The sequence below is a fragment of the Tyto alba genome, unplaced genomic scaffold, assembly GCF_018691265.1.
Source record: "Tyto alba isolate M040663 unplaced genomic scaffold, T.alba_DEE_v4.0 Super-Scaffold_33, whole genome shotgun sequence".
NCBI lineage: Eukaryota > Metazoa > Chordata > Aves > Strigiformes > Tytonidae > Tyto > Tyto alba.
The window spans coordinates 17,344,034-17,365,233 of NW_024881308.1; the positions used below are offsets into that span (position 1 = coordinate 17,344,034).

A 21,200-nucleotide genomic window follows, 5' to 3' on the forward strand; every position below is an offset into this window, starting at 1 on the left:
GGCCTCGGGCTCTCCGGCCCTTGCTCCAGGAGCGTCCCGGTGAGGCTGCATCCCTCGGCCGCTCCGCGGGGGCTGGCGAAGGGGCTCGTCTCCGTTTCTGCAGCGTTTGAACCCTCCGGCTGCCCCGTCCCGTTCCCTGCAGCTCCGGCAGGGGAAGCCGTGTGTTACCAGGCGGCTCCTCCTGCGGGACCCTGGGGTGGTGCCCAGGAAAACGACGGATTTTGTTTATGCCAAAGGCGTTAACAAAACCACTTTTTTTTTTCAGCATTTCTCTTTCCAGGTGAGCCCAAAATGTCCGTGGGGGACAGCAGTGGCCGTCTCGGGCGGGTGCGGCTGTGCCGGTGGGCCCAGGCAGCCGGGGGACGGGAGGGAGCAGCAGAAGCCCCCCCGTTCTCCAGCGAGGGCCAGCTCTGCCCCCCAGCCTGCGGCTGGCCCCAGCTGGGAGCTGTGGGGCGGCGAGCCGGGGTGCGCCGCTGCTGTGACCCCAGCCCTACGCTGGCGATGCCCAGCCGCGCCCCAACGCCAGAATATCCGCTGGCAAACAAATACATCTTTTTCCTGCTGTAGCTTATTCCTTTTGGGAAGCTGTTTTAAGATATATTAGTCAAAGAATAATGGTTGCAGGTCTACCAGGAAACTTTTATTAGGAACAGTTCCCGCTATTGCCAACTTCGGGCATTAAAATCATTAGTCAGGTCCCCAAGCTGGGCATATAAACCTTCAGGGTTTTTTACTCCTTGCAATAAATCAGCTTGGCTTGTTTTGTTTGCTTTCCTATTTCTGAGTCTCTGAAATATGAGGTTTTGAAGCGCTTTTCAGCAGCTCCAGAGGCTAGAAATGATGTGTATAGCTGTTGCAAGCGAAAGCAGATGTATGTGTAATTAATGTGGTTTCTCGGGCGTCGCCGGTGCGGGGCTGTGCAGCCGCGGGGAGGACGCTCCCCCCGGCCCCCGCACGGCGCCGCGCTCGCCCTGGCCGGGGGCGGCTGCCGACAGCACCCAGTGCTGGGGCGGCTTGAGGAGCCCCGTTACCAGCCCACCCTTCCATTTCGGACCCTCCAGTCTGCTGGGGATTTTCGTCTCCCATTTTAGGTTCCCAAGCAGCCTCTCGAGCGCGAAGGCTGGCCTGGTCGGGAGGAGCGAGCAGGAGCTGCAGTGCTGACCAGTGCCGAGCCGCCGTGGAGAGCCCCCTCTGCGTGTGCAATCACATTTCATTCAGCGTTTTTTTTCTCTGATGAGCTTTGTCAGAAGTACAGTTTGGAAAATATAACTGCCTTCCAGTCTAAAATTAGAAACCATTGTGCAGACTGATTTTTTTTTTTCTTCCCCTCTTCTTTCTGACCCAGGGAAAAGCACCAGCTGTAATGTTCCCATAGTAACACGAGAAATGGAGGAAAAGCAGATGAAAGATCTCTTGTTGGTAGGGGCCATGTCGTTCTGCAGCTGAGACACGGGGCTGCTTTGCATCCTTATAAATTAGTGGAATTTTCATGCTCCCTTAATTAAATGTAAGGTTTGGACATCTGTACTGGTACCAGTTCTTAGCAAAACAAAATTCATCTGTCTTTAGGTACAAATCATTGAGGAGAAAAAAATCGATATTCATACCAGAAAATGCAGTATGAAAGAAATGTTTAATTAAAGCATGGAGCATTGTTACAATCCATCCTCTTTATGCAACAAAAATACCAAGAGCAGGACTGAAAGACAAGGGTGCTTGTGCAATGCCGTTACTACCCTAAATATGAGAAAGTGTTGGTTTTTGGGTAAGGCGAGAAAGAAGATTTTGAACATTTCAAGTAGTGACAAAAAACAAAGCATGATTTCAGTGTCAACACTTTTGCCACCGTTTTACTCCGGACACCAGAGTTCAGCCCACAGTGGTCTGCTCTCCAGTTGTCGCCTGTAGCTCCAGGTTGCAGGGGACCAAGACATAGTCCTAAGCGAGGGGAGAAGCAAGAGCTGAAGGTGCCTGTGGGTCCCATCAGCCCGCGTGGGGCTTTCGGCAGCCCAGGGGCCCCTCCAACACGGCTCGTGGTCGTGTCAGTGGGGCTAGAGAGGAACTACGCCTGCTGCAGGGGATGACACCTGGTTCTGCGGGGTGAGAGGGCTGGAGGAGCAGGCTCTGGTTTATTTTGGAGCCACGAGGCAAGCACTGCTCCTGGGTTCCCTTTACAGACACAGCAGGGAGCAGTTTAAACGTCTTCTTTCTTACCTTGTGAATCACGATGTTGACGTCGGTGTAGGTAAAGCTGGAGATGTGGGGCAGGAACACGCCTTCGCTCAGGACCACTGGGAAAAGGAAGAGGGGAAGTTGCCAGCCGGGCGCTGCCTTCGGCCTCGCCGCGCGTCCTGCACAGCAGCACCCCTGCAAAACCCACCGTTCATCTGAGCCGGCACCTCCTCACGGACTGTGGGCAAAAATAACTCCTCCAGCAAGGCAGCCTGCCAAAGGGAAAAGGCACGGTCAGCTCGCTCGCGGCGTGAGCCTAAAGCAGAAGGAGAGGGGCAGGGAGCAGCAGGGGAGGGGTCCTGGTGCTCACTGCACCCCCCCGGCCCCGCAGGGACCCGCCGCTGCCCCGGGGAGGTTTGGGGCAGCCCGAGCCGGCGGGGGGGGCCGAGGGAGCCCCCTCCCGGGCTGCCCGGGGACGGTGCGGAGGAGTGGGCTGTCGTGTCCTGCAGTCACAGCGGTGCAAGGAGGGGCCGTGGTTGCGCTCGGTCACTCGGGGGGTGCGCGGCGGGGGGCACCTACCGGCACGGGACCCACGTCGGAGGCAGCCAGGCTGAGCTCAATATCCCTGGAAAACAAAGAGCAGCACAGGCGCTGCTTGTCATTAGTCCTGCTAAGCAGTGACTTTCGTGTTCCCCCGAACACCGCCGCTGAGTCCAGGGCCAAGCCAGGTGTGAACGTGGTGCCTGCGCACATCTGGGCAGGGGCTGGAGCGTTAATCTCTCCCCCCCCGGCACAGCAGCAAGGGCTTGGGGATGCTTTTCCCCTGGGACCCAGACAGAGCAGCTTTCGTGGGGCCCTGCTGAAGCGGGCAGGCTGTGCTGGGCTGCGGGAGGCTGGGGGCTGGAGCCATGGGCAGGGGCTGGGGGGCCGGCTCTGCTGGAGCCCCCCCAGCTGCAGGCTGTGTTTGCAGAGGGGGCCCTGGATGGAGCCTGTGCTTTGCCTGGCAGCGGGGCCGGGGGCGCAGCAGGAGCTGGCAGAGCGGGACGGTGTTGGCGGGTCACCTGCGTACGCCTGTGCTGAACAGGCACAGCTGCAATTTCCAATTTTCTCTCCAACCACGTTACCGAACCCTCACTGTTTCCCTCGGGACAGAGCTCCCTCTGCAGTGCCCAAACCATAAAAGCTAAGAAATTCCCTGGACCACTTTGCCTCTCCTTTCCGTGCTATGACTGGGACACATCCCCTTCGAGGGCTCAGAGCATAGCTGGTTCTTTACTCTATCGTTGCTGCAGAGATCATCATCCTCGTGTTGGCGACGCTAAGGAGGAGTCCTGCAGACATATCCTGTGAGGGGAAAAGAGAGGGCGGGATGGGAGCAAGCAAACGGTCCCGTTCCAGCTTTGAAGAGCGGGATGCAAGGAACCCATCCGTGTGCTGCCACCTGCAGCGTGCTCCTCATGCCCTGCTCTGTGCCTGGGGCTGTGAGATGAATCTGCAGTCGGGTTTGCGGGGCACACTCACCACGTTCACACTCAGGAACCTCTGGAAGGCCGGCAATCCTGCCCCGATGTGGATGGTGAGGAAGAGCTTCAGGGCTGCCTTGCCTTCCTCCAGCACCACCCGAGGCGAGCTCCTGAACACGGCTTGCAGCACCACTGGCAGGTCCTCCTGGAAGAGGGAGCCCATCTGCCGAGGAGCGGGGGGGTTATTTCTGTGCCGGGCAGCCGTGCCCTGTGCCCCCGGGGGGGGGAGCAGGAGGCCGGGGGGGCACTGCCTGAGCTGGGGCCATGCTGCTCGGAGAGAGCAGCAGCAACGAAAACGAACCGGCGTAATCTTCTGTGCCACGGTGGCGGTGGTCAGCGGGCTCTGAAAGGCAAAGCACAGCTTGTGATGCGGCTGAGCGCTGCCTGGGGCTGCTGCTCAGGGGCTGGTGCCGTGAGCACCGGGCTGGCTGCCTTCCCGCACGCTGCCGGGAGCAGCGTTCTGGTTGCTCTTCACGGCAAATTCTCCACGCGGCGTTAGACCGGCAATATTTTTGGGCGCCTGGGGGTGAGGGGCTGTGCCTCCCACGGGCACTCAGACACACGCTCTCGTTTCTGTGCAGGGCGCGTGGCTCCTCTAAGCCATTTGTGGGGCAGGGCTGTCCCTCCAAAAGTGTATTTTGTACTCCTTCCTTGCTCGCTTGCTCCACTCACCGGGATGGTCATGTTGAAGGCTCCAGCCATTTCCAGGGCGAAGAAGAGGCTGGTGTAGAAGTGCTCAGAGAAAGCCAGGGTGAGGTGGGAAGGGCTGGAGCTTGCCAGCTCGGGCATGCTGAACGGCACAGGGCTGACTGGCAGGGGGATCGCCATCCCCACCACCTGGAAAGTCGTCTGCAGGGACACGGGGAAGGAGGAAAGGAGTTTGAGGGGTCTCAGGGCACGTAGCACTGGGAGGAAGCGGCTCTCCCAAAACCTGGAGCTGGGCTGTGGGTGCTGGGAAACGAGGACTTACGTGCAAGGATATGATGATTCCCTGCTCGGAGAACATGGGTGCAGCCAGGGGCAGGTACTGGACTTGGCAGCTCGGCGTGATGGGGAACTGAGCTGAAAACCGAGCGGAGGAATGCTCAGAAAGAGGAGGGGAGCGGCGACGGTGGGCTGGGGCTGGGAGGCGTCTGGGTTTCCCGAGTAAAGAGACAGGGAAGGAGAGCTGGCGGAGGGAGCGGGTCCCCGGGGAGGTGACGGTGGCAGAGCCACTGCTGCTGGGCTGGTGTTGCAGGGTGGGAGCCTGTTCCTTCTCATGACCTGCTCCAAAATGAGCCCCGAAGCACTTAACGAGACTGAAGGCCAAATTCTCACCTGTCAGAGACATCAGCTGTTCATTTGGTGAGAGCAGCAATTTGGACACTTCCAGGCAAATCTATGGAAGGAAGAACAAAGAGGTGGCAGGTGAGCATGAGGGTCTGCTGGCACCAGGAGTCCCCCCGGTGCCTCTGAGGCGGGTGTCCCCATCGCCCAGCAGTGTCCTGCGTCTGTGCGGGGCTGCGGGGGCACCTGGCAAAGCACCAGGTTGACTTTAAGTGCTCTAATTCTTACGGAACTCTACAACCTTGTCTTCTCCTGTCTCACGCCTTTACAAACGTTACGTTACCTTGTCGGCATTAATCTCCTTGTCCAGATCTGAACTAGAGGAGTTGCTGGATGAAGACAACAGAATGGAAGAAGTTAGGTGAGAACCAGCTCAGTCAACAGTAGGCAAGTGTCTTTTATCTGACCCAAAAGGCATCCAGAGACAGTAGCACCATTATTTTCTATCATCTATTAAGCTAGGATTACAATTCAGAATCCTAAAACACTGAAGAATTTCCATTGGCTTTGCATTAAAAATGTTCCTGCTACACTACTTTAAAAGATCTGCTCCCTTATGAGATAATGAAACTCTTTTAAAATGGGGGAAACCAACCCTGCAACAGAACAAAGTTCTTCCCACAAAGATAAAGTGTTTGTGTTAGCCTTCGTAAGCTTTGAGGGCAGCGAGCAGACTTGAGTCATTATCACCTTCCTGCCTAGAAGTGCTCGTGCCTCAGTTTCTTCTCTTCCCCCATTACCCAGATCCCAAAACAAGGAGGAACACGGGGTCGACCTTTCCATCTCCTCGGTGCTCTGTATCTCCTCGACGGTGGGTTTGCAGGCAGAGGTCACCAGCTCCAGGTTCCCTTCGGGGCTCATTTCCACGTGGAATTCCGCCCGGATGGACAGTCTCATCGCCTTGGTGGTCGAGCTGTGCCAGGGCAGGAGAGGCTGGGGCGGGGGGGCTGCTCCTGGTGCTGCTCAGCCCGGCCCCCCCGGCTCCCGCAGGCAGACGGCGGGTGCTGGATGCGGCCCTTGGCGCTCCGGCCAGGAGCTCGGGCAGCCTCCCGCCCCCCGGCACTCACGCGGTGGGGGTGATGCCAAGGTCCACCTCGATGCTCAGCCGTAGCCCGGTGTGAGGGACGAGAGACAGAGACAGCTCGGCGACTTTGACGGAGTTAATTTGGTTCTGGCTGGAGCAGAAGTGAAGGTGTCAGGAGACCAGCACAGCCTGATGTGCAATCCCTGTGCGTTCGCAGGGGGCAAACCCCCAAAGTCCGTGAGATCTGCACAGATAAATCGGTGCCCGAGGCGGCACTGGGGCTGCTGCACTTACACCCCAAGGGAGGAGCCAGGAGCTTGTTTCTAAGCCGCTCTGGCAAACAGCCGTGTTGGTCTCCAGGAGGATTTTGGCCTTTGCAGGGAAAATCCCTTTTTTGATGATATTCAGCACGCTCCAGTGAAACACCAGCGTGACCCAGTGGCAAAGCCTGGGCAAGGCAGAGCTGTGGTCTCACCTGCTGGGCTTTGGGGAGCCGAGAATCAGGTCTGGGGCGGTCGGGGCCATTAGGTCCCGCCTGAGGACTGCCTCTGCGTGTGGCTTTGAAACTTCAGCAACTGTGAAAGAGGGCAGATGTTTCCTGAGAGCCTCTGGAGCTTGTGCTCTGAGGCACAGAGATGGACAGACTGAAATCTGTCCAGGTGGCACACTTCCATCCCTTCCAACCCCCCCCCCCCCCGCCCTCCTGTTCCTAGATCTAGGAAGAGGAGGGTGGCAGTGATGGCACAAGGTGACGGCGTTTGGTGTTGCATCACCGGACTGAAAGGTGCTGCCGAGGTGTGGGAGAGCGCGGACTTACAGTAGCTCAGTCCTGACGGGGTGAGGATGCCCCCGCAGTTGGGTGACCTGGTGCTGTGCGCGGGGACCAGGAGGCTCAGGAGGATGCTCAGGGCGCGGAGCTTCGCCGGGCCAGCGCCTGGAGGGGGAGGAGGCACCCGCAGCAGCCCGGTGAGAGCGGCACGGCCCCAGCCCGGCCACCGAGGCCACGCTCGGGAGCCACGACCCCGCTCCCGGCGCCGGTCTGTGGTCCCGGGCTTGTCAGCTTTTGTGCGGTAATAACACAGGTGCCGGCGGATTTCGAAGCCCTAACAGAAGGCTCAGCCTTGAAAACCCGCTGCAAGTCGGTAAGCCAGAGCAGTGCCTGCCACCGTATGCCTGCTGGAGGGCATGTAATGGCCCACCACTGGTGTAAAACTAGCAAAGAAACAGGAGCTAAAATTAACTGAGGAACGAATGGAAGTTATGAAGGAGGCTAAAATCAAATAAAAAGGTGAGCGTTATCTACCTCTCTGAAAAACATTTGGGACTTGTTTATAATGTTTGTAATGCTCTTACAATATTAAAAAACCCCAAGTCATTCAGAACATTTAACCTGCAGAAAACATACAGATTTATACCAGTCTGCAGAAAGTGGACTTCTGATGAGAGCTGACCCTTACAGAGACACACCAAAGTAAGCACAAGCCATGCCTGTGTCAAGCTATTCAGTTTGCAAATGCATCTTTACCTTTCCTGGCCAGTCTTCCCATTCTTCCAACTCAGTCCGTGTCTTGCTGTGACCACACCAAGGGATTGTGTTGGCTTTATATACCCCCGAGGCGAAGGCTGGTGGAGCAGAAATTGGCAAAGAGGGCTGGAAACCAGGACAGCGGGTGGACACTTTGTTTTATACACCATTTTCATTGTTTTCCCCGTGTACTTGATTGCGTTGGCCATTTGACCTAGCGGGGTGAAATATTGGACCGCAGGTGCTGGGGCAGCTTGCCTTCATTGTGGCGTTACTGAGGAGCACAAAGAAAGGTCTCGGGGTGGAGGTTGCCAAGAAATCAAGCATTGTTAGAAAGCGAACGTCGGTTTCTTTGCTCTGCAGCCATGCTTGCTTCCAAATACCGCGGGGACAGCCGCCAGCGAGAAGCTGCTGTGGTTTGTGTCGCTCTCCCGGCCGGGCAGGGGTGAGACCTGCACGTGTCGTGCTGAAGGAGGTCTTGGCAATTCATCAAGGATGTCACCCGTTTCCATCAGGCCTGGGTAAGTGTTGGAGTGTTTCTGTTGGGTTAAGTGAGTTTTAGACCAGAGAGGAGATAAATTTCTTTAGAGGTATCCTCTCTAACCTCTGGAACGGCCCGGGTGCAATAACTCCTTCGTCTCTTTAACCCAGTCCCAATCAAAAGCCACTGGCAATATTTATTACAACTGGTAGAAAAAATGGTGGGTGATGTCCACCCTCTTTGATGATGTCTCTACAAGCAGCGAAGGCGTTGATGAAAGGGAGTCAGAGCCCCTCTCCTTCCTGTGCTTGGGCTCCACCGTGTTCCCCTGGCTTCCTTTTGGTCTGGAGGGCAGAGCGTGAACTACCTGAAAATGCCACGTAAGTGCGTCCCCCATGGCCTCTCCCAGCTCCTCCGTGCTCCAACTCCCCACCCCCCCCCCATATTTGTGATCTCGGCTTTGAGGTGTGACCAGTCTTCCAGAGAGGGTTGAGTTGCCCATTTTGCTCCAAATCCCGTGGCAGTGGGGTGAGGTGTGCGGCGCTTGTTGAAACACCTGCTGCCCGGGGAGCACCCATTGTCCTTTGTGCGCTGGGGAAGTGAGTTATTGGGCGCTGGCTCCAGGTGCATCCTGACACGTCCAAAGCCTTTGGCTCTCACCGGCGCCGTATCGCTTTTCTTCTCAGCATGGCAGAGAAAATGCCAAGAAAAGCGGAGTTCCAGCCGTGCTGTGCATTCCCACTGAAGGCATCCAGATAGCAGTGTCAAGAGAAAGTACAAAGATATATGTCTGGCAGCCTACTGAGGGCGAGCAGGATTTACACTTCTACGTTGATGTATGCAGCCTATTTAGAGGCAAGAAATGTGTTCAGAAAAGTAAATCTATTGAAAAAGTTGTAACCTACCGATGAGTCCCCTGGAGCCGTGGGAAGAGTTTTGTGGCATCTGACTTGGGCAGGGACATGGACACGACCTAGAACAGTCTCTGAGAAATAAGTCTTTGCTGTGTTTTAGAGCAGCGGTTGGAAATTTGCCCCTTCTATACCTCGTTCCATTGCGGGTAATGTGAGCAGCTCTTCCCGAAGCGGCACTGGAGATTTATCTGTGGAGCGGTATTATCATTTACAGCAGTGCGAGGGTCTGGGGATAAGCTGCCAGGACAAGATGGCACTGTGGTGCTCAGAGGTGGATTTTCTCCTCCTGAAGAGCTGTTCTGGACCGGATGATCCCTGTGGAGGCTTAATTAGATGTCAACTTATAGCATAATGACTGATCAAGTTACTAGCACAAAAGTGTCTTTCTGGCATGATGCGTTCCTTATCAGGAATTATCTATAAATCTTACACTCCTGCTAGATAAGATGTAAATCTCCCTGTCTGGGCTTAGCAGAGAGCCACTGAGTACATCACTGGGAGGGAGATAATGGCAGATTAAGCCTCATGATGCATTTTATACAGAAAAGAACAGAAGAAATAAATTACTTGGTGCTGTAGGGTCCCACCGGGGTAAGCTTGCAGAGTGGGGTCCTGCTGTGTGGGGGTGCCTGGGAGGGGATGGGTGAGGACACCGTGGTGGCCACCAGCCCGGCTCAGGCAGGGCCACGGTGGTGGCAGCAGCGTGACCAGCCCGGGGGGAGCTCGGTGCAGCCCGGCCACAGTCTGGTGGGATGCACTGCTCCCCCGCAGCAGGACGGGGACAGCGTCGGGGCTGAGAAGCCCGTTCTCTGGGCAGGTGATGGTTCTTAGCCTCACTCCAACCCTGCTGAAATCAGTAAGAATATTACTGAGATAACCACAATTTCTACTGGGTTATCCACCGGCTGATCCCATGTGCTCCCACAGCGTCTGCACAAGCTCCATGAACCTTTGGGGAGCAAAAGCCACTCATCCCGGGAGTCACAGTTCCAGTGTGGGTGTCTCTGAAAGCAGAATTTAACGTTGCACATCTCAGGTTTCTCCTCGCCCCCACTCCTGCCTGTACCATGTAATTAAACAGATTAGGTTTTTCTTTCAGACTTGACACGCAAGTCGCTGTTGGCTCTCCCGGGGCGTTGAGCAAGAGCGCTGGTTTGGCTGGGAGCACTTGCCTGGTACCCAAGGCTTGAGGCTTACCCAGACTTTCAAATTTATTACTGCAATTATTTGTATTGGCGGATGTCAGAAACACTCGGGGATTAGCTTACACCGCAGTAATTACCTAGCCCTTAACTTCTTTTGGTTTTCCTCTCTCTTGGTCAGGGTTTATATACAGGCTGTTTCTTGCCTCTCTCCAGAAGACCAGCGCAAAGCTTGGCCAGCCCCTGGGGACTCTCCAGGTGAGGTGACACCAGGGCCCTTCCCTGCAGGGTTCCCCGCCCTGGTGAGGTGCAGCAGCTCCCGTCATTTCCCTCTGGTACCAGCAAGAAGGGGGAGGCCAAGCTGCGGCAGAGCGGTGGAGCCGTGTCCTTCGCCCGTGGAAAGGCTCGTCACGCCTCGCGCCACGGCCGAGAGCCGTGAGCAATCCTGCCGGGGCCGGGGCCGGGGCCGGGGCCGGGGCCGGGGCCGGGGCCGGGGCCGGGGCCGGGGCCCGGGCTGGCCCGGAGATGCCGCGAGCCGTGCGCTGTGTCGGGCAGCTCCAGCCCCTCCCCTGCGGCAGGTTCCAGGTGCTCGTGGAAGAGGAAGGCTGAGCGCCCCGCTTGGGTACCGACCCCGGGGCGCGCGACGCAGGGTGCAGGCGCGTCCCGATGGAGCTGCTCTGGGGTGTTCACAGACGCCTGGGTTTTGGGGAGTGATTCCCGTAAGGAGGCTGTGTCTTGGCTAGTGTAGCTCTGCTGGACTCGCACGGAGCCCTGCTCACCTTCCTCGAGTGCGAGTGCAGTGCTCAGCCCCTCACGCGTGGTTTGGGAACCGTCGCCAGCTCTTTGTCTCTCTCTGTCCGTTGAAGCCCACGCGCCCCTGGAAGCCTCTGGAGCTCCGTGAGCAGCTGTACCGGCTCAGGAGATGTCAAGGGTTTGGGGCGTTTTGCTCCTTGGCGGCTGGCTGGCGTGGTCAGGAGGAGCTTCTGGCCCGGGAGCTGTGGTCAGGATGGATCTCGGAACGATTGGCCGCGGTAAGCGTGCAGCCACGCCGGCGTCCGTGCGCGAGTCCGTCCGTGCAGAGAAGCGGGCAGCCTGCGTCCCCCCGCACGTCCACCCCGTCCCACGGGGGTGCTGCCAGCGGGACCCCGCGGCCGTGACACCCTGGTGTGTCGTCTCACTGCTGTGTGGTACGTTAAGGCGGGAACCTGAAAACGCCCCCGTGTCTCACGTCTAAATTCACACTGTGTGTGCAGCGCGGGCCTGCCGAGCTCCGGCCGTTACCCACATCAGCGTCAGTGCTGACAATCTGAATTTACAGCACCCGAAGCATCCCGCTGGTGCCTGTGTGCGTTGGAGTGGAGATTTGTTAATAACAATGTTTTATAGGGTACGGTGGGGAGTGCAAGTCCCCCCACCCTCCAGCGCAGGCTCCTCCCTGGGGATTTTGTGCTAAATGTCTCGTCTTGTGCAAATCTTCCAGCGGTCTCCACTGCTCTGAATGAGAGTGATGTTCTGCAGAAAATGGCAGAGGAAGCCGCAAAAAAAAAGCCAAACACCAAACCCATCAAAGGCATCTCGGGGTGAGTGATGATCAGCAGCATTACAGCACGAGCCTGAACCTGGGAATGAGAAAATAAAAGCAGAAGGTTGGGAAGTGTCAGCCTGGAGGCAGAAACGAATCACTCCCCGCTAACAAGTGTGATATTAAAGCCGGTGATTTTCTGCATGGTTGTGTCTCCAAATACATGGAGAAACTATAACTTAAAGGCAACAAAGCGCGTCGGCTCCTGCCTCAGCGCTGGCTGGGGACTGCTGCAGCGGCTCTGCGGTGCCGGCTGGGGTTCGCTCGCAGAGCCGGGGGTGCCCGGCTTGTGTCAGGAACATCCCGAGCGAGCCCCAGAATTTCTGGGGGACGAGAGCTGGGCCTCCATCCCGCAGATTCGTGCTGGCTGAAGGCATGGGGACATTTTGAATGCCAACGTATTTTTTTTCCAAGTTTGTTCAGAATTAAACTGTGCAATCATTTTGTTAGGAAGAAACGTGCTTCTAAATTTAAGACTGGTTTTAGATGGAAAGTTTAAACAAGAAGTGAAAGAATAAAGAAAGATGGTGATGGCAAAATCAGCGATAGGTGGCTGTGATGTAAGCAGCCGGGCTTGGCTGCTCTGTGGACTCCTCTTTCCCAGCTTTTTTCCTTTTCTTTTTTTTTTTTTTTTTCCCCACAGGCTGAAAGTGAAAGATCTCCGTCCCCCCGTGATCTCACTGATGCTTGCGCCGGGCTCAGGGCTTTTCATGGCCGTCTTAGTCCAAATGACCATCACTGGGAGAAGGTGAGCAGGAACTGGTGCCCGTGGGGGAGAGACGGAGCTGGGGGGGCTGGGGGGAGCTGGGGGTGGCTGGGGGGAGCTGGGGGGGAGCTGGGGGGAGCTGGGGGGGGCTGGGGGTGGCTGGGGGGGAGCTGGGGGGGGCTGGGGTTGGCTGGGGGTGGCTGGGGGGGGGGCTGGGGGGAGCTGGGAGGGGCTGGGGTTGGCTGGGGGTGGCTGGGGGGGGGCTGGGGGGAGCTGGGGGGGGCTGGGGGGGGGAATGGCTCGCTCCCAGGGCTTTGCCCTGCGGTGACCGAGCTTTGCTCTGAGCAGCTTTACCGGAGGAAACGTGGCAATCCCCCTGGCCGCAAACCTGTCGGCCAGCAGCCGGCTGGGCCAGGGCCCCGTGGGCAGCCCCAGGTTCAGTGCCAGGAGCTGCCACGTCGCCCTCGTCAGCACGAAACCCAACCTCCCCAGCAGGTGAGTCCCCGCGGCCAGCGCCGAGCGTTTGCCCACGTGAACGATTCCAGGGAGGCAGGTAACAATATTAAACCTTTCAGCCTCCCGGTGCGGGTTTCTACAGAACACAAATGCTTTTCACTGTTTATTTTTTCCACTAAGAAAACCCAAATGTTTTATGGACAAATTCAGGCCAGCTCTATCCTTGTTATTCCATGCAATGTTCATCTTTGGCGTCAGTCCTCATTTAAGTGCTGTATGGGGATATCAGAGCTTCTTTTAGGCGTGGAAACCTTTAGCTTTGTTTAAAACCAGAAGATGGCATTCTTGAGAAAAGGTTTGTACAGAGAGAAAGCATCTTTTATTAGACACTAGGCATATCTTGGCCTAATCCATACCAGGTAGGTTTCTTTAGCGTTTGACTTCCTTGCCTTCTGATCTGTAGTAAATCATTATTACCATGTGCGACACGGCTGTGTCGGCTGATGTGTTGTCTCTGCCCAGCGTGCTGCCCAAAGTCATGAGCAAGTTTCTGGACAGCACCCTTCAGAAAGTGCTGCCAGGTCTGGTAAGTCCGGTCCTCCTCCCATCCTTGTTTCCCAGAGGTCATCTCCTCCTCCTCCTCCTCCTCCTCCTCCTCCTCCTCCTCCTCCTCCTCCTCCTCCTCCTCCTCCTCCTCCTCCTCCTCCTCCTCCTCCTCCTCCTCCTCCTCCTCCTCACCGTGCCGTGACAGGCTTCACAGTTTTGCCGCACAGAGGAGCTTGCAGGCTGGTGGAAGGGAGCGTTCCAAGCAGTTACTGGTTCCGTGCTGCCAGCGCCTGCAGCAAAGGCACTGTCACTGCCTAAAGCGCGCGTCCCAGCCGGCGGGCAGGGGGGTGAAGCTCAGACAGAGCTGGCCCCGAGCCCGAGCCCGCGTGTTCCTAAAGTCTTGTCAAAGGGCAGATCTGCAGCTTCTTAACACGTGTCAGAAAGTCGGTCTGGCTTCATCAGGTATCTGTGGGGGGGTCTGGCCCTATTCTTCACTCAGTTTAAGGCAGGTTTGCTCCAGAATAACCTAATTCAACCAGGGACAGAGAAAAGGGAGGCAAGCCCTTGTCTGGGTAATTGGTAGTGGAGGGCTCTGGTGCTTCTGGATGGGAGTTGTGCTGGTCTGGCAGCCACGAAGCTCTGCTCCCACCAGAAGCCTCCATGCAAGGTTTTCTCACACTTTTCTTCTTGCCCTACAGCTGTGCCCAGCCGTGGATGCAGTGCTCAACCTTGTGAATGCAAAATTCACCACCATGACTTGTAAGTTGGCATTCACCCCTCCATCCATTCCTCCCTCCATCTCCTCCCCTCCCCTGGCAAGGAGAGAGCGCAGCTCTATCACCGCGCCTAGACAATCTGCTGAGCCCTGACTAGGACCAGGCAGGGACAAACCCCAGTGGGGGCCACACGGATACCCACCCGCTCCTCAGTGCAGATTCGGGAGAGCCTGGCACCACAGAGGCTGGCAGGGGTCAGGAGCCCACCGAAGCTGTAAATGGCACGTGGCACTGGTGCACCAGTGGTGTGGTGCTGGTGCACCAGTGGTGTGGTGCTGGTGAGTGCTCTCCCCAGGGCGCAGAGCGTGCACCTTCTGGTTAAGCGTCCCACTTTGCTTCCACGCAGCCGAGATCCCTCTCGGGACTGCTGGGACCCTCCAGTACACTTTGCTGAAGCCCCCGCTGACGAGTGAAATGTTCATAGAGCTGGATTTGAAGGTGAGTGCTGCTGCCTGGCGCCGGGTCTTGGGGCAGTGACCGTTCTGACATCCATCTGCTCGGCGGTGTTGTCCTCCTCAGCCTGGGGAGCAGAGGCTTCGGGAGGGGTGCAGATGGGTGCTGGTTGCATTGTCACCCAACCATCTCCCCAGCTCATCATTTCTATGGAATTTATTGCTCCATTTCGTTACTGAGACTATGGAGCAAAGCATCCCGTACCTCGTACCGGGTCCAAATGCAAATCCTGGAAATGGACCCGTGCTCTCTGACATGGCTCTTCTTACTGGTCCTTTCAGACCATTCTCCACCGAAAGGAGGGACAGGAGGTTGACCTTCCCACGGACCAGCCGGCTCTTGCTTCTCTGCCACCTAAGAGGGCTGCTGCTACCCAGCTCATCCTGTCTGCAAACTTCTTGAGTGCTGAGCTCTCTATTCTGCAGGATTCCTTCAACCTCGAGATCAGCAATAACATGGTAGGTGGTTTGGGCTTGGGAATTTCCTCAAGAGACGACTGAAGAAACCTACTCCCAGGTTCAAGGTGGATCCACGCGCTGTCTATGCCTCCTCCCTTCCCCATGTTAAACTCGCCCCCACCCAAGTGAGTGCATTAAGTCCCTGCCTTGTGACACTTTCTCAACAGGTTCTTGGGCTTCCTCCGCTGGTGACCACGACGCTTGGAGCCCTCATCCCTGAGGTGGGTGGACTTTGCCTGATCCTGTTGCTCCGTGGGTCACCTTAGGCTACCCACGGCGGCAGATAAAGCTGCTCTCCATTCACAAAGACATGCGGGGAACCTTTTCCCCAAGGTCAAACTGGCACTCTGTTTTATTAGTAAAATTTTATTAATAAGATTATTTAAAGACCATACTACTGAGCAGGATGGACCAGCTTGACTGACTCCCACTGGCTTTGGGGAATGTGGTGCTCAGCACCCACCAGGATAATCCCCAGAGTAGTGAACTAGGAAGGAAAGGGAATGTCACCCCTTTGCTTTGACTCTCCACAGATTTCCAGGGTGCTGCCTCCATCACAGCCGGTGGTGATTGAAATGCGAGAAGCCAAAGCACCAGTGCTGACCATAACCCCAGACAAAAGCTTTTTGCAGCTCTTCAGCACCGCCGAGTTTCGAGTTCGCCCTTCTGACTCTGCTCCCGCATCCCTGTTTGTCCTGGATGTTGTGAGTTGAAGCGTTTTGCAGTCGGTGAGGGCTGAGCGTGGCCGTCCCTGCCCTGAGCCAGCAGACACGTGCCAACCCCGGAGCGAGAGATGCGGGACAGTGGGCAGGGATGTCTGTCAGGATGATGCCTGGCTGGGGGGTCCTGGAGTGCTCGGGGGGAGACCAGGCTCCTGGTGGGGACCCCCTTTCCCTTTCCCCTTGCAGCACAGCAACCTGGAGGTGCAGTTTGCCATTGCAGAAGAAAAGCTGCGGCTCTCCCTCGCTCTGCAAAGGTAACGTGGCTGCTGGTCCCCAGTGCCACCACCAGCAGTGTGGCCGTCCCTGGGCTGCCGGGGAGGCCACACGCTGCATCTCACCCCCACATTTTCAGGAGGAACCTTTGCTGTCTCTGCATGACCTTGTTATGGTTTATACTAACAGCTTTTTAAAGATAGAGGAGGCTCAATGTGATGTAATCCAGCTGACCTGAAACCTGTTGGGTTTTTTTGCCCTTTAAGCTTGAAGAGCTGGACTTGGTTCAGGCTGGAGAAAATGTTCTCGGTGGGAGGCAGCCGCGTGCTGGGGGGAGGCCAGGGCACCTCTGGGGCGAGGTGGGGTTTGCTGGAGGGTGCGACGGGGGTGAGGAATTTGCTGAGAGTGACAGAGGGACTCGTCCAGAGGCAAATGCTGTTGTGCTTTCCCTCTCCCCGCAGCCTGCCGCGGGTGGCCTTGGCTTCCTCCTCCCTCGGGACGTTCGATGTGAGTTGGGTGGCCTGGGCCGTGCCTGGGGCTGGCGGTTTGTGTAATGCTGTACCAGGAATTCGCTCCCCGGAGCCCTGTCCTGCTCCTTTCATTATCAATAACAGATTTGTTAAAAAAGAAACCAACAAAAAAACCCCAACAAACAAACAAAAACAACGAGAAAACCAAAGCGAATGCTGAAGATTGAAATGTTATTTCAAGGAACAACATTTCAAAGAGTAACAAATGGCAAGTCAGCTGCCAAAGCCGTGAGCCCACAGGCACGGATGCTCTGGAAGGGGTCCCTGCTCCTAACGCACCGGATTCATTCATAGAAGAGTTTTGGCCATGAGTAACAACCCCCAGTGCGGCACCGGCGGGGCGGGAGCGTGGGCTGGGCTGAGCTCGCCTGGGCTGGGTGTTGAATCTGCTCATCTCCCTCTAATCCTGAGGCTGAGGGATACCTGCCCGGGGGGTTGTGTGTGCCGACCCCAACTCCGGGCTGCCAGGAGGGTGCCCGGTGCCGGCAGGGCAGAGGGCAGAGTGCCGCCGGCGCTGGGAACCCTCTCGTTGGGGCACTTTGCATGGAAATTCAGAAATTTTCCGATGTTCCCGTTCTGCCTGGGGGGGACCTTTGCAGGTTTCCTGCGGTTGGAGAGGGCGCTGGGGGCATCGGTGGGGTGAGCCCAGAGACACGGCTCTGGCACACGGAGTGATGGGCGGTTTACACCACTTCTCTGTGTTTCAGGAGCTTCCGCTGAAGGGAGTTTTGGCAGATATTATTCACGTGGCCTATGTGCCATCGATCAACAGTAAGCACGGCTATGGCTTCATCTGAGGATTTGCTATCCGCATGGGGGAAACAGTTCTTATTTCTTTTCCTATAGACTGTTTTCTGGGGTTTTTTTTTTTTGGAAATGGCATTGCCTGACTGACCTTGCATGATTTTCCTGCCCCCAAGACTGTGAGTGACTCTGCCAGGAAAATCACTTGCCAGCTGTTTTGCACCATGGGGTTTGCTGTGGGAGCTGGAGGAGGGCAAAGCCTCCCGGTCAGGGCTCCGGCATGCCCACTCCTTCAGAGGCAGGAGAGATCTGTCCACACAGAGCAGATCCACGACAAAGGATGCAGGCTTCTTCTCTGAAGCCTCTTTTGAACGTTGTTCATGTCCTCAAAGTCAAAGCCACTTGCCAGGATAAGATCTTTGCCTTTCTGAAGTCTCCAAAAATCGTCATGTCCCTTCTTACCATACCTAAAATTAGACAAAGTGTCAGTAAAAAACCCCACCCTGGAGCACCGATTTATGTGCTTAGCTCGCATGGAAAGTATGCCAAAAGCAGAGATTTTATTCATGTTAAAATACACAAAACGAGGAATTCCCACCCTGTTAATTTTCCTTCTGAGGATTCTGGCAAGGGCCAGACCGCTGGCAGGCGCGGCCGGCAGGGAAGCGCCGGTGGTGCCGGTGGTGCCGGCCGTGGCCGGGTCACCTCTGACCGTGGCTCCCGCTCGTTCCAGGGGTGCTGCGTGGAGGGGTCCCCCTGCCCGACCTGCTGGGCATCACCTACCTGCGGGCGAGCCTCAGCCGGGGGGAGGTAAGCGCGCTCACCCGGGTCACCCCTGCAGTCGGTGCCGTTAGTCCGTCACACCTGAGCGCGGAAGCAACTGTTAAATCCTGCCCACGTGCTTTTTATTTTTAAATCTGCAGAATGCTCTAGTGCTGGACGTGCCCGTCACGGAGAGCTGAGGCGCGGGGAGGTACGGGTGCAACCCGCCGCTGCTGCGAGGACCCGGCAGGACGGGCTGGGAGAGGGAGCAGCAAGGGTGCTGGGGTTCCTGGGGCGTTTCTTCCTCTTTCCTTGACTTTTCTGTAGTTTGGCTCCACAAGCTGAAATAAAAAGCCCCCACCAGCCCGCGACAAGGCTCTGGCCTGCCGTGTGCCCAGAGGGGCCAGCTGGGCATGTCTGGGCAGAGGTTGTATTTCCTGACCTAAAGAAGTCACTTTTGCGACAGAAATAGCACGTGCGTTAGCGCGCTCAGGCGGCAGCGTGTGCTGCTGGCCGGGGTGCAGCACCCCCATCTCCCGCAGGAGGGGGGTGCCAGAAGGGACCCCCCTGCTCCTGGGGTGCATGTGCTGTGAGAGGAGGGGAGTGTGTCTGCAGCCCCCTGCGGGGATTAGAACTGCTCGGAATGAGCTAGAGACAGGCATTTAGACATCTCCATGTGTTTTTTAATATTTCAGAAGTGCCTAGCATCGTGGTTTATCAGCTGCATTGCAGATATTGATCCCAAGCGTATAGTTCACTGATTGCTGGATAATTACCTGTCATTAGTAACTCAATAAACAGCTTCGATCCTTATTTCATCGAGCCAACATGATTTGAACATTTTTTTTTCCTGGTGACAAGTACCTGGTGCAGAATTAAGGATATCTTTGAAAAGATTGTTGCGTTTTTAAGAAATTGTCCCCAAGAAGATCTCGCTGTGAGGCAGACTCTGAGAACTCCATTTGTTTTCATGTGTGCACTGCCAGACCCAGCAGGCGTTTGTTCTGCAAGGCTTGTAAGGAATTGTCCTCATCAGGCGTCCTAAGCAATGAGGGAAGCAGCCATAAAACCCGCTCCCCATGAGGACGGGTGTTTATGGTGCCTTCTTTCTTCATTTCACTGCAAACATTGTCAATGCCAAGCACATTTTTTTTTTTTTAAGAGATTTCCCTTATTGTTCTTGCATTAGCTAGTAAACAATCGAACAGTTTGAGTCTGGATTTTCTTAAGAAGAGCAAAAAAGTGAATCAAAATATCTACATTCAGCCTTCCTAGGAGAAATCAAGGCTGAAAATCTCAGGGGGCACCCGGTTCATTTTTCATGGAGCACTTAACCACGCTGTCAAGCTGCACGATCACGTAGCCGGTACTGGGTGCCCCGGGGCACTTGGTGGAGGTGCAGCCTTGGGCCACGTGCAGACACCAGCATCGTCCCCTGGAGCTGAACACCCACCCCAGCAGCCCCGATCCCCCCAGTCCTGGCGGCTGTACCAGTCTCTCACAGTTAATGGTCCCAGACTGCCCAGGCGCGGGGATTTCCTCGGTCAGAAAGGCCACATCTGGGCGATGCCATCAAGGGGGGAGCAGAGCAGAACCCTCTAATTTTTCATCCAGGGCTAATGCATTTCACTTTGCCCGTGCTGGTCAGAGCCTACCCCCCTCTTACTAACATCGAGATCTCTAACGCTTCTCGAGGCATGTCCCTCTTGCTGCCTGGTCTTACGGCTCCATTGCCAGGTGATCTGAGCATCAAAGCGGCCTCTGTTCACATCAGCCCTATTCTTCTCCCTTTTGACCAAATCTGTTCTGGTTGACTCTGTTTCTGTCTTCACACAATGATTTGATTTCATGTTCCTGGGGCTTTGAAAGTTGCTTTAGCAAGACCTGAACATGACAATGTCATTCTCTTTATGGGAATCTGCTTCGATTTATCGAAAATATTTAATTGTCAGAGACCTCTGCATTCAGCAACAGCTGGTGAGAGGCCAAGTTACTGTCATGCCTGAAAGGTCACTGCTCAGAAGCTATTCTCTGTGGTGCCAAAGGGCCCCTTCACTGTGTGCTGACCGTTATCAGGTCTGTCTTTATGGCAATTCGGGTTTCATATAGCGATTGCCTAAAGTATAAAGTGATTCAGGAGGGATGAGAACATAACACCATCTTGTTAACACTCTCTTCCACCTTATCAAATGTCATGATCTAGCTGTGACAGCAAGGCTTTGTGCTCCCAAGGTGCCTGGCTGATCAGGTTGCAAGGAGGGTGACAACTCCTTAAGTACTTTGGCACCTTTGCCATCCCTTCCTTGCCCTTTAGCTAAGATATTTTTTAAAGCTGGAATTAATGTGTGACAAAAGCTGGCTAATCTTCTGGAAATACTTATTTCCAAGTTTGCAGAAAGTATTAACTCTGAGCAAGCATTTGCCTGAACTATTATTCTTCTGAGCTGAGGAGCAGCCCACCCGCCCCTGTCATTAATGAGGACATCAGGGGAGTGAAGAGTTCACCACCGTCCCCTTGGCTGACACATCCCCCCTCCGCCACGGACAGCCTTCGCTGTGCACGTCGGGACACGATCCACACACACGGACCACATTTGGTCTGTGGCCTGCAGAAGAGGGTTTTCTTTTTCCTGCCCCAAAGAGCTGCTGCTCCGGTGCAGCTCGAGGCAGGGGCTCCATGTGTCCGTGCAGGGCCAGGATGGGGTGAAAGGGAGAAAGCCAACGTGGTTGTGGGTGCGCATCTTGGCTCAGCAGAAATCTTTCTCTTTTTCTCCTGCCTCTAGCAGTAAACTATCTGGGAGTAAATGAGCCATGATGGATCAGGCAGGACACAATTTTTCAGCATGGAGAAAACCTGGCCAGAAATCTGAGCGGGTGAGGGCCTGGACAGAGCTGATCCTGGGCAGCTGCGTGGCTGTTCCTCTCCTGCAGCACATCTGTTGCATGGGGTGGTGTGTCAGGGAGGCCACCTCCCTTGATATGCCCACACTGGGATCAACAGTCCCCCCCGGACTTCAAAATGATCCAGAGCTGCCAAGCTCTAGCCTGGGAGCTCCCTGGCTTCATGGTCAATGGCATCGCCCCCTCAACAGTATCTCCCCGTGACAGCACATCCCACCTCCAGTCCTCCTGGAGCGCTCAGAGG

At 55.9% G+C, this 21,200-nt stretch overlaps 2 protein-coding genes across 2 annotated transcripts; one reads left to right on the forward strand and one right to left on the reverse strand.

Annotated features, from left to right (window-relative positions):
- Nucleotides 1–1,629: 1,629 nt before the first annotated feature.
- BPIFB2 (BPI fold containing family B member 2) lies at nucleotides 1,630–7,592 on the reverse strand. Its single transcript, XM_033002203.2, has 16 exons — nucleotides 7,571–7,592; nucleotides 6,863–6,979; nucleotides 6,521–6,620; nucleotides 6,089–6,196; nucleotides 5,797–5,934; nucleotides 5,305–5,350; nucleotides 5,013–5,073; nucleotides 4,666–4,757; nucleotides 4,368–4,544; nucleotides 3,997–4,038; nucleotides 3,694–3,858; nucleotides 3,449–3,516; nucleotides 2,752–2,797; nucleotides 2,381–2,444; nucleotides 2,215–2,291; nucleotides 1,630–1,938 (listed from the first exon to the last, which is right to left on the reverse strand). Exons 1-16 carry the CDS (start codon nucleotides 7,590–7,592, stop codon nucleotides 1,870–1,872), a joined length of 1,392 nt encoding a protein of 463 aa, XP_032858094.1. The 3' UTR covers nucleotides 1,630–1,869.
- A 3,437-nt stretch (nucleotides 7,593–11,029) lies between these two features.
- BPIFB6 (BPI fold containing family B member 6) lies at nucleotides 11,030–18,467 on the forward strand. The gene is made up of 15 exons (XM_042800751.1): nucleotides 11,030–11,138; nucleotides 11,588–11,687; nucleotides 12,333–12,437; nucleotides 12,744–12,890; nucleotides 13,374–13,437; nucleotides 14,096–14,156; nucleotides 14,520–14,611; nucleotides 14,908–15,084; nucleotides 15,252–15,305; nucleotides 15,618–15,788; nucleotides 15,993–16,060; nucleotides 16,481–16,526; nucleotides 17,257–17,320; nucleotides 18,027–18,103; nucleotides 18,217–18,467. Exons 1-15 carry the CDS (start codon nucleotides 11,030–11,032, stop codon nucleotides 18,253–18,255), a joined length of 1,374 nt encoding a protein of 457 aa, XP_042656685.1. The 3' UTR covers nucleotides 18,256–18,467.
- Nucleotides 18,468–21,200: the final 2,733 nt, after the last annotated feature.

Excerpts from the sequence above, each read along its gene's own strand:
- BPIFB2 (XM_033002203.2), bottom strand. The coding sequence starts at position 7,592 with ATGGGAAGACTGGCCAGGAAAG. Across the intron at positions 4,039-4,367 it reads CCTTCAACATGACCATCCCG|AGCCCGCTGACCACCGCCAC; the intron begins GTGAGTGGAGCA and ends TTTGCCTTTCAG. Across the intron at positions 2,798-3,448 it reads ATCTCTGCAGCAACGATAGA|GGATATTGAGCTCAGCCTGG; the intron begins GTAAAGAACCAG and ends TTTGTTTTCCAG.
- BPIFB6 (XM_042800751.1), top strand. The coding sequence starts at position 11,030 with ATGTCAAGGGTTTGGGGCGTTTTGCTCCTTGGCGGCTGGCTGGCGTGG. Across the intron at positions 11,139-11,587 it reads TCTCGGAACGATTGGCCGCG|CGGTCTCCACTGCTCTGAAT; the intron begins GTAAGCGTGCAG and ends CAAATCTTCCAG. Across the intron at positions 15,306-15,617 it reads TTGGAGCCCTCATCCCTGAG|ATTTCCAGGGTGCTGCCTCC; the intron begins GTGGGTGGACTT and ends GACTCTCCACAG.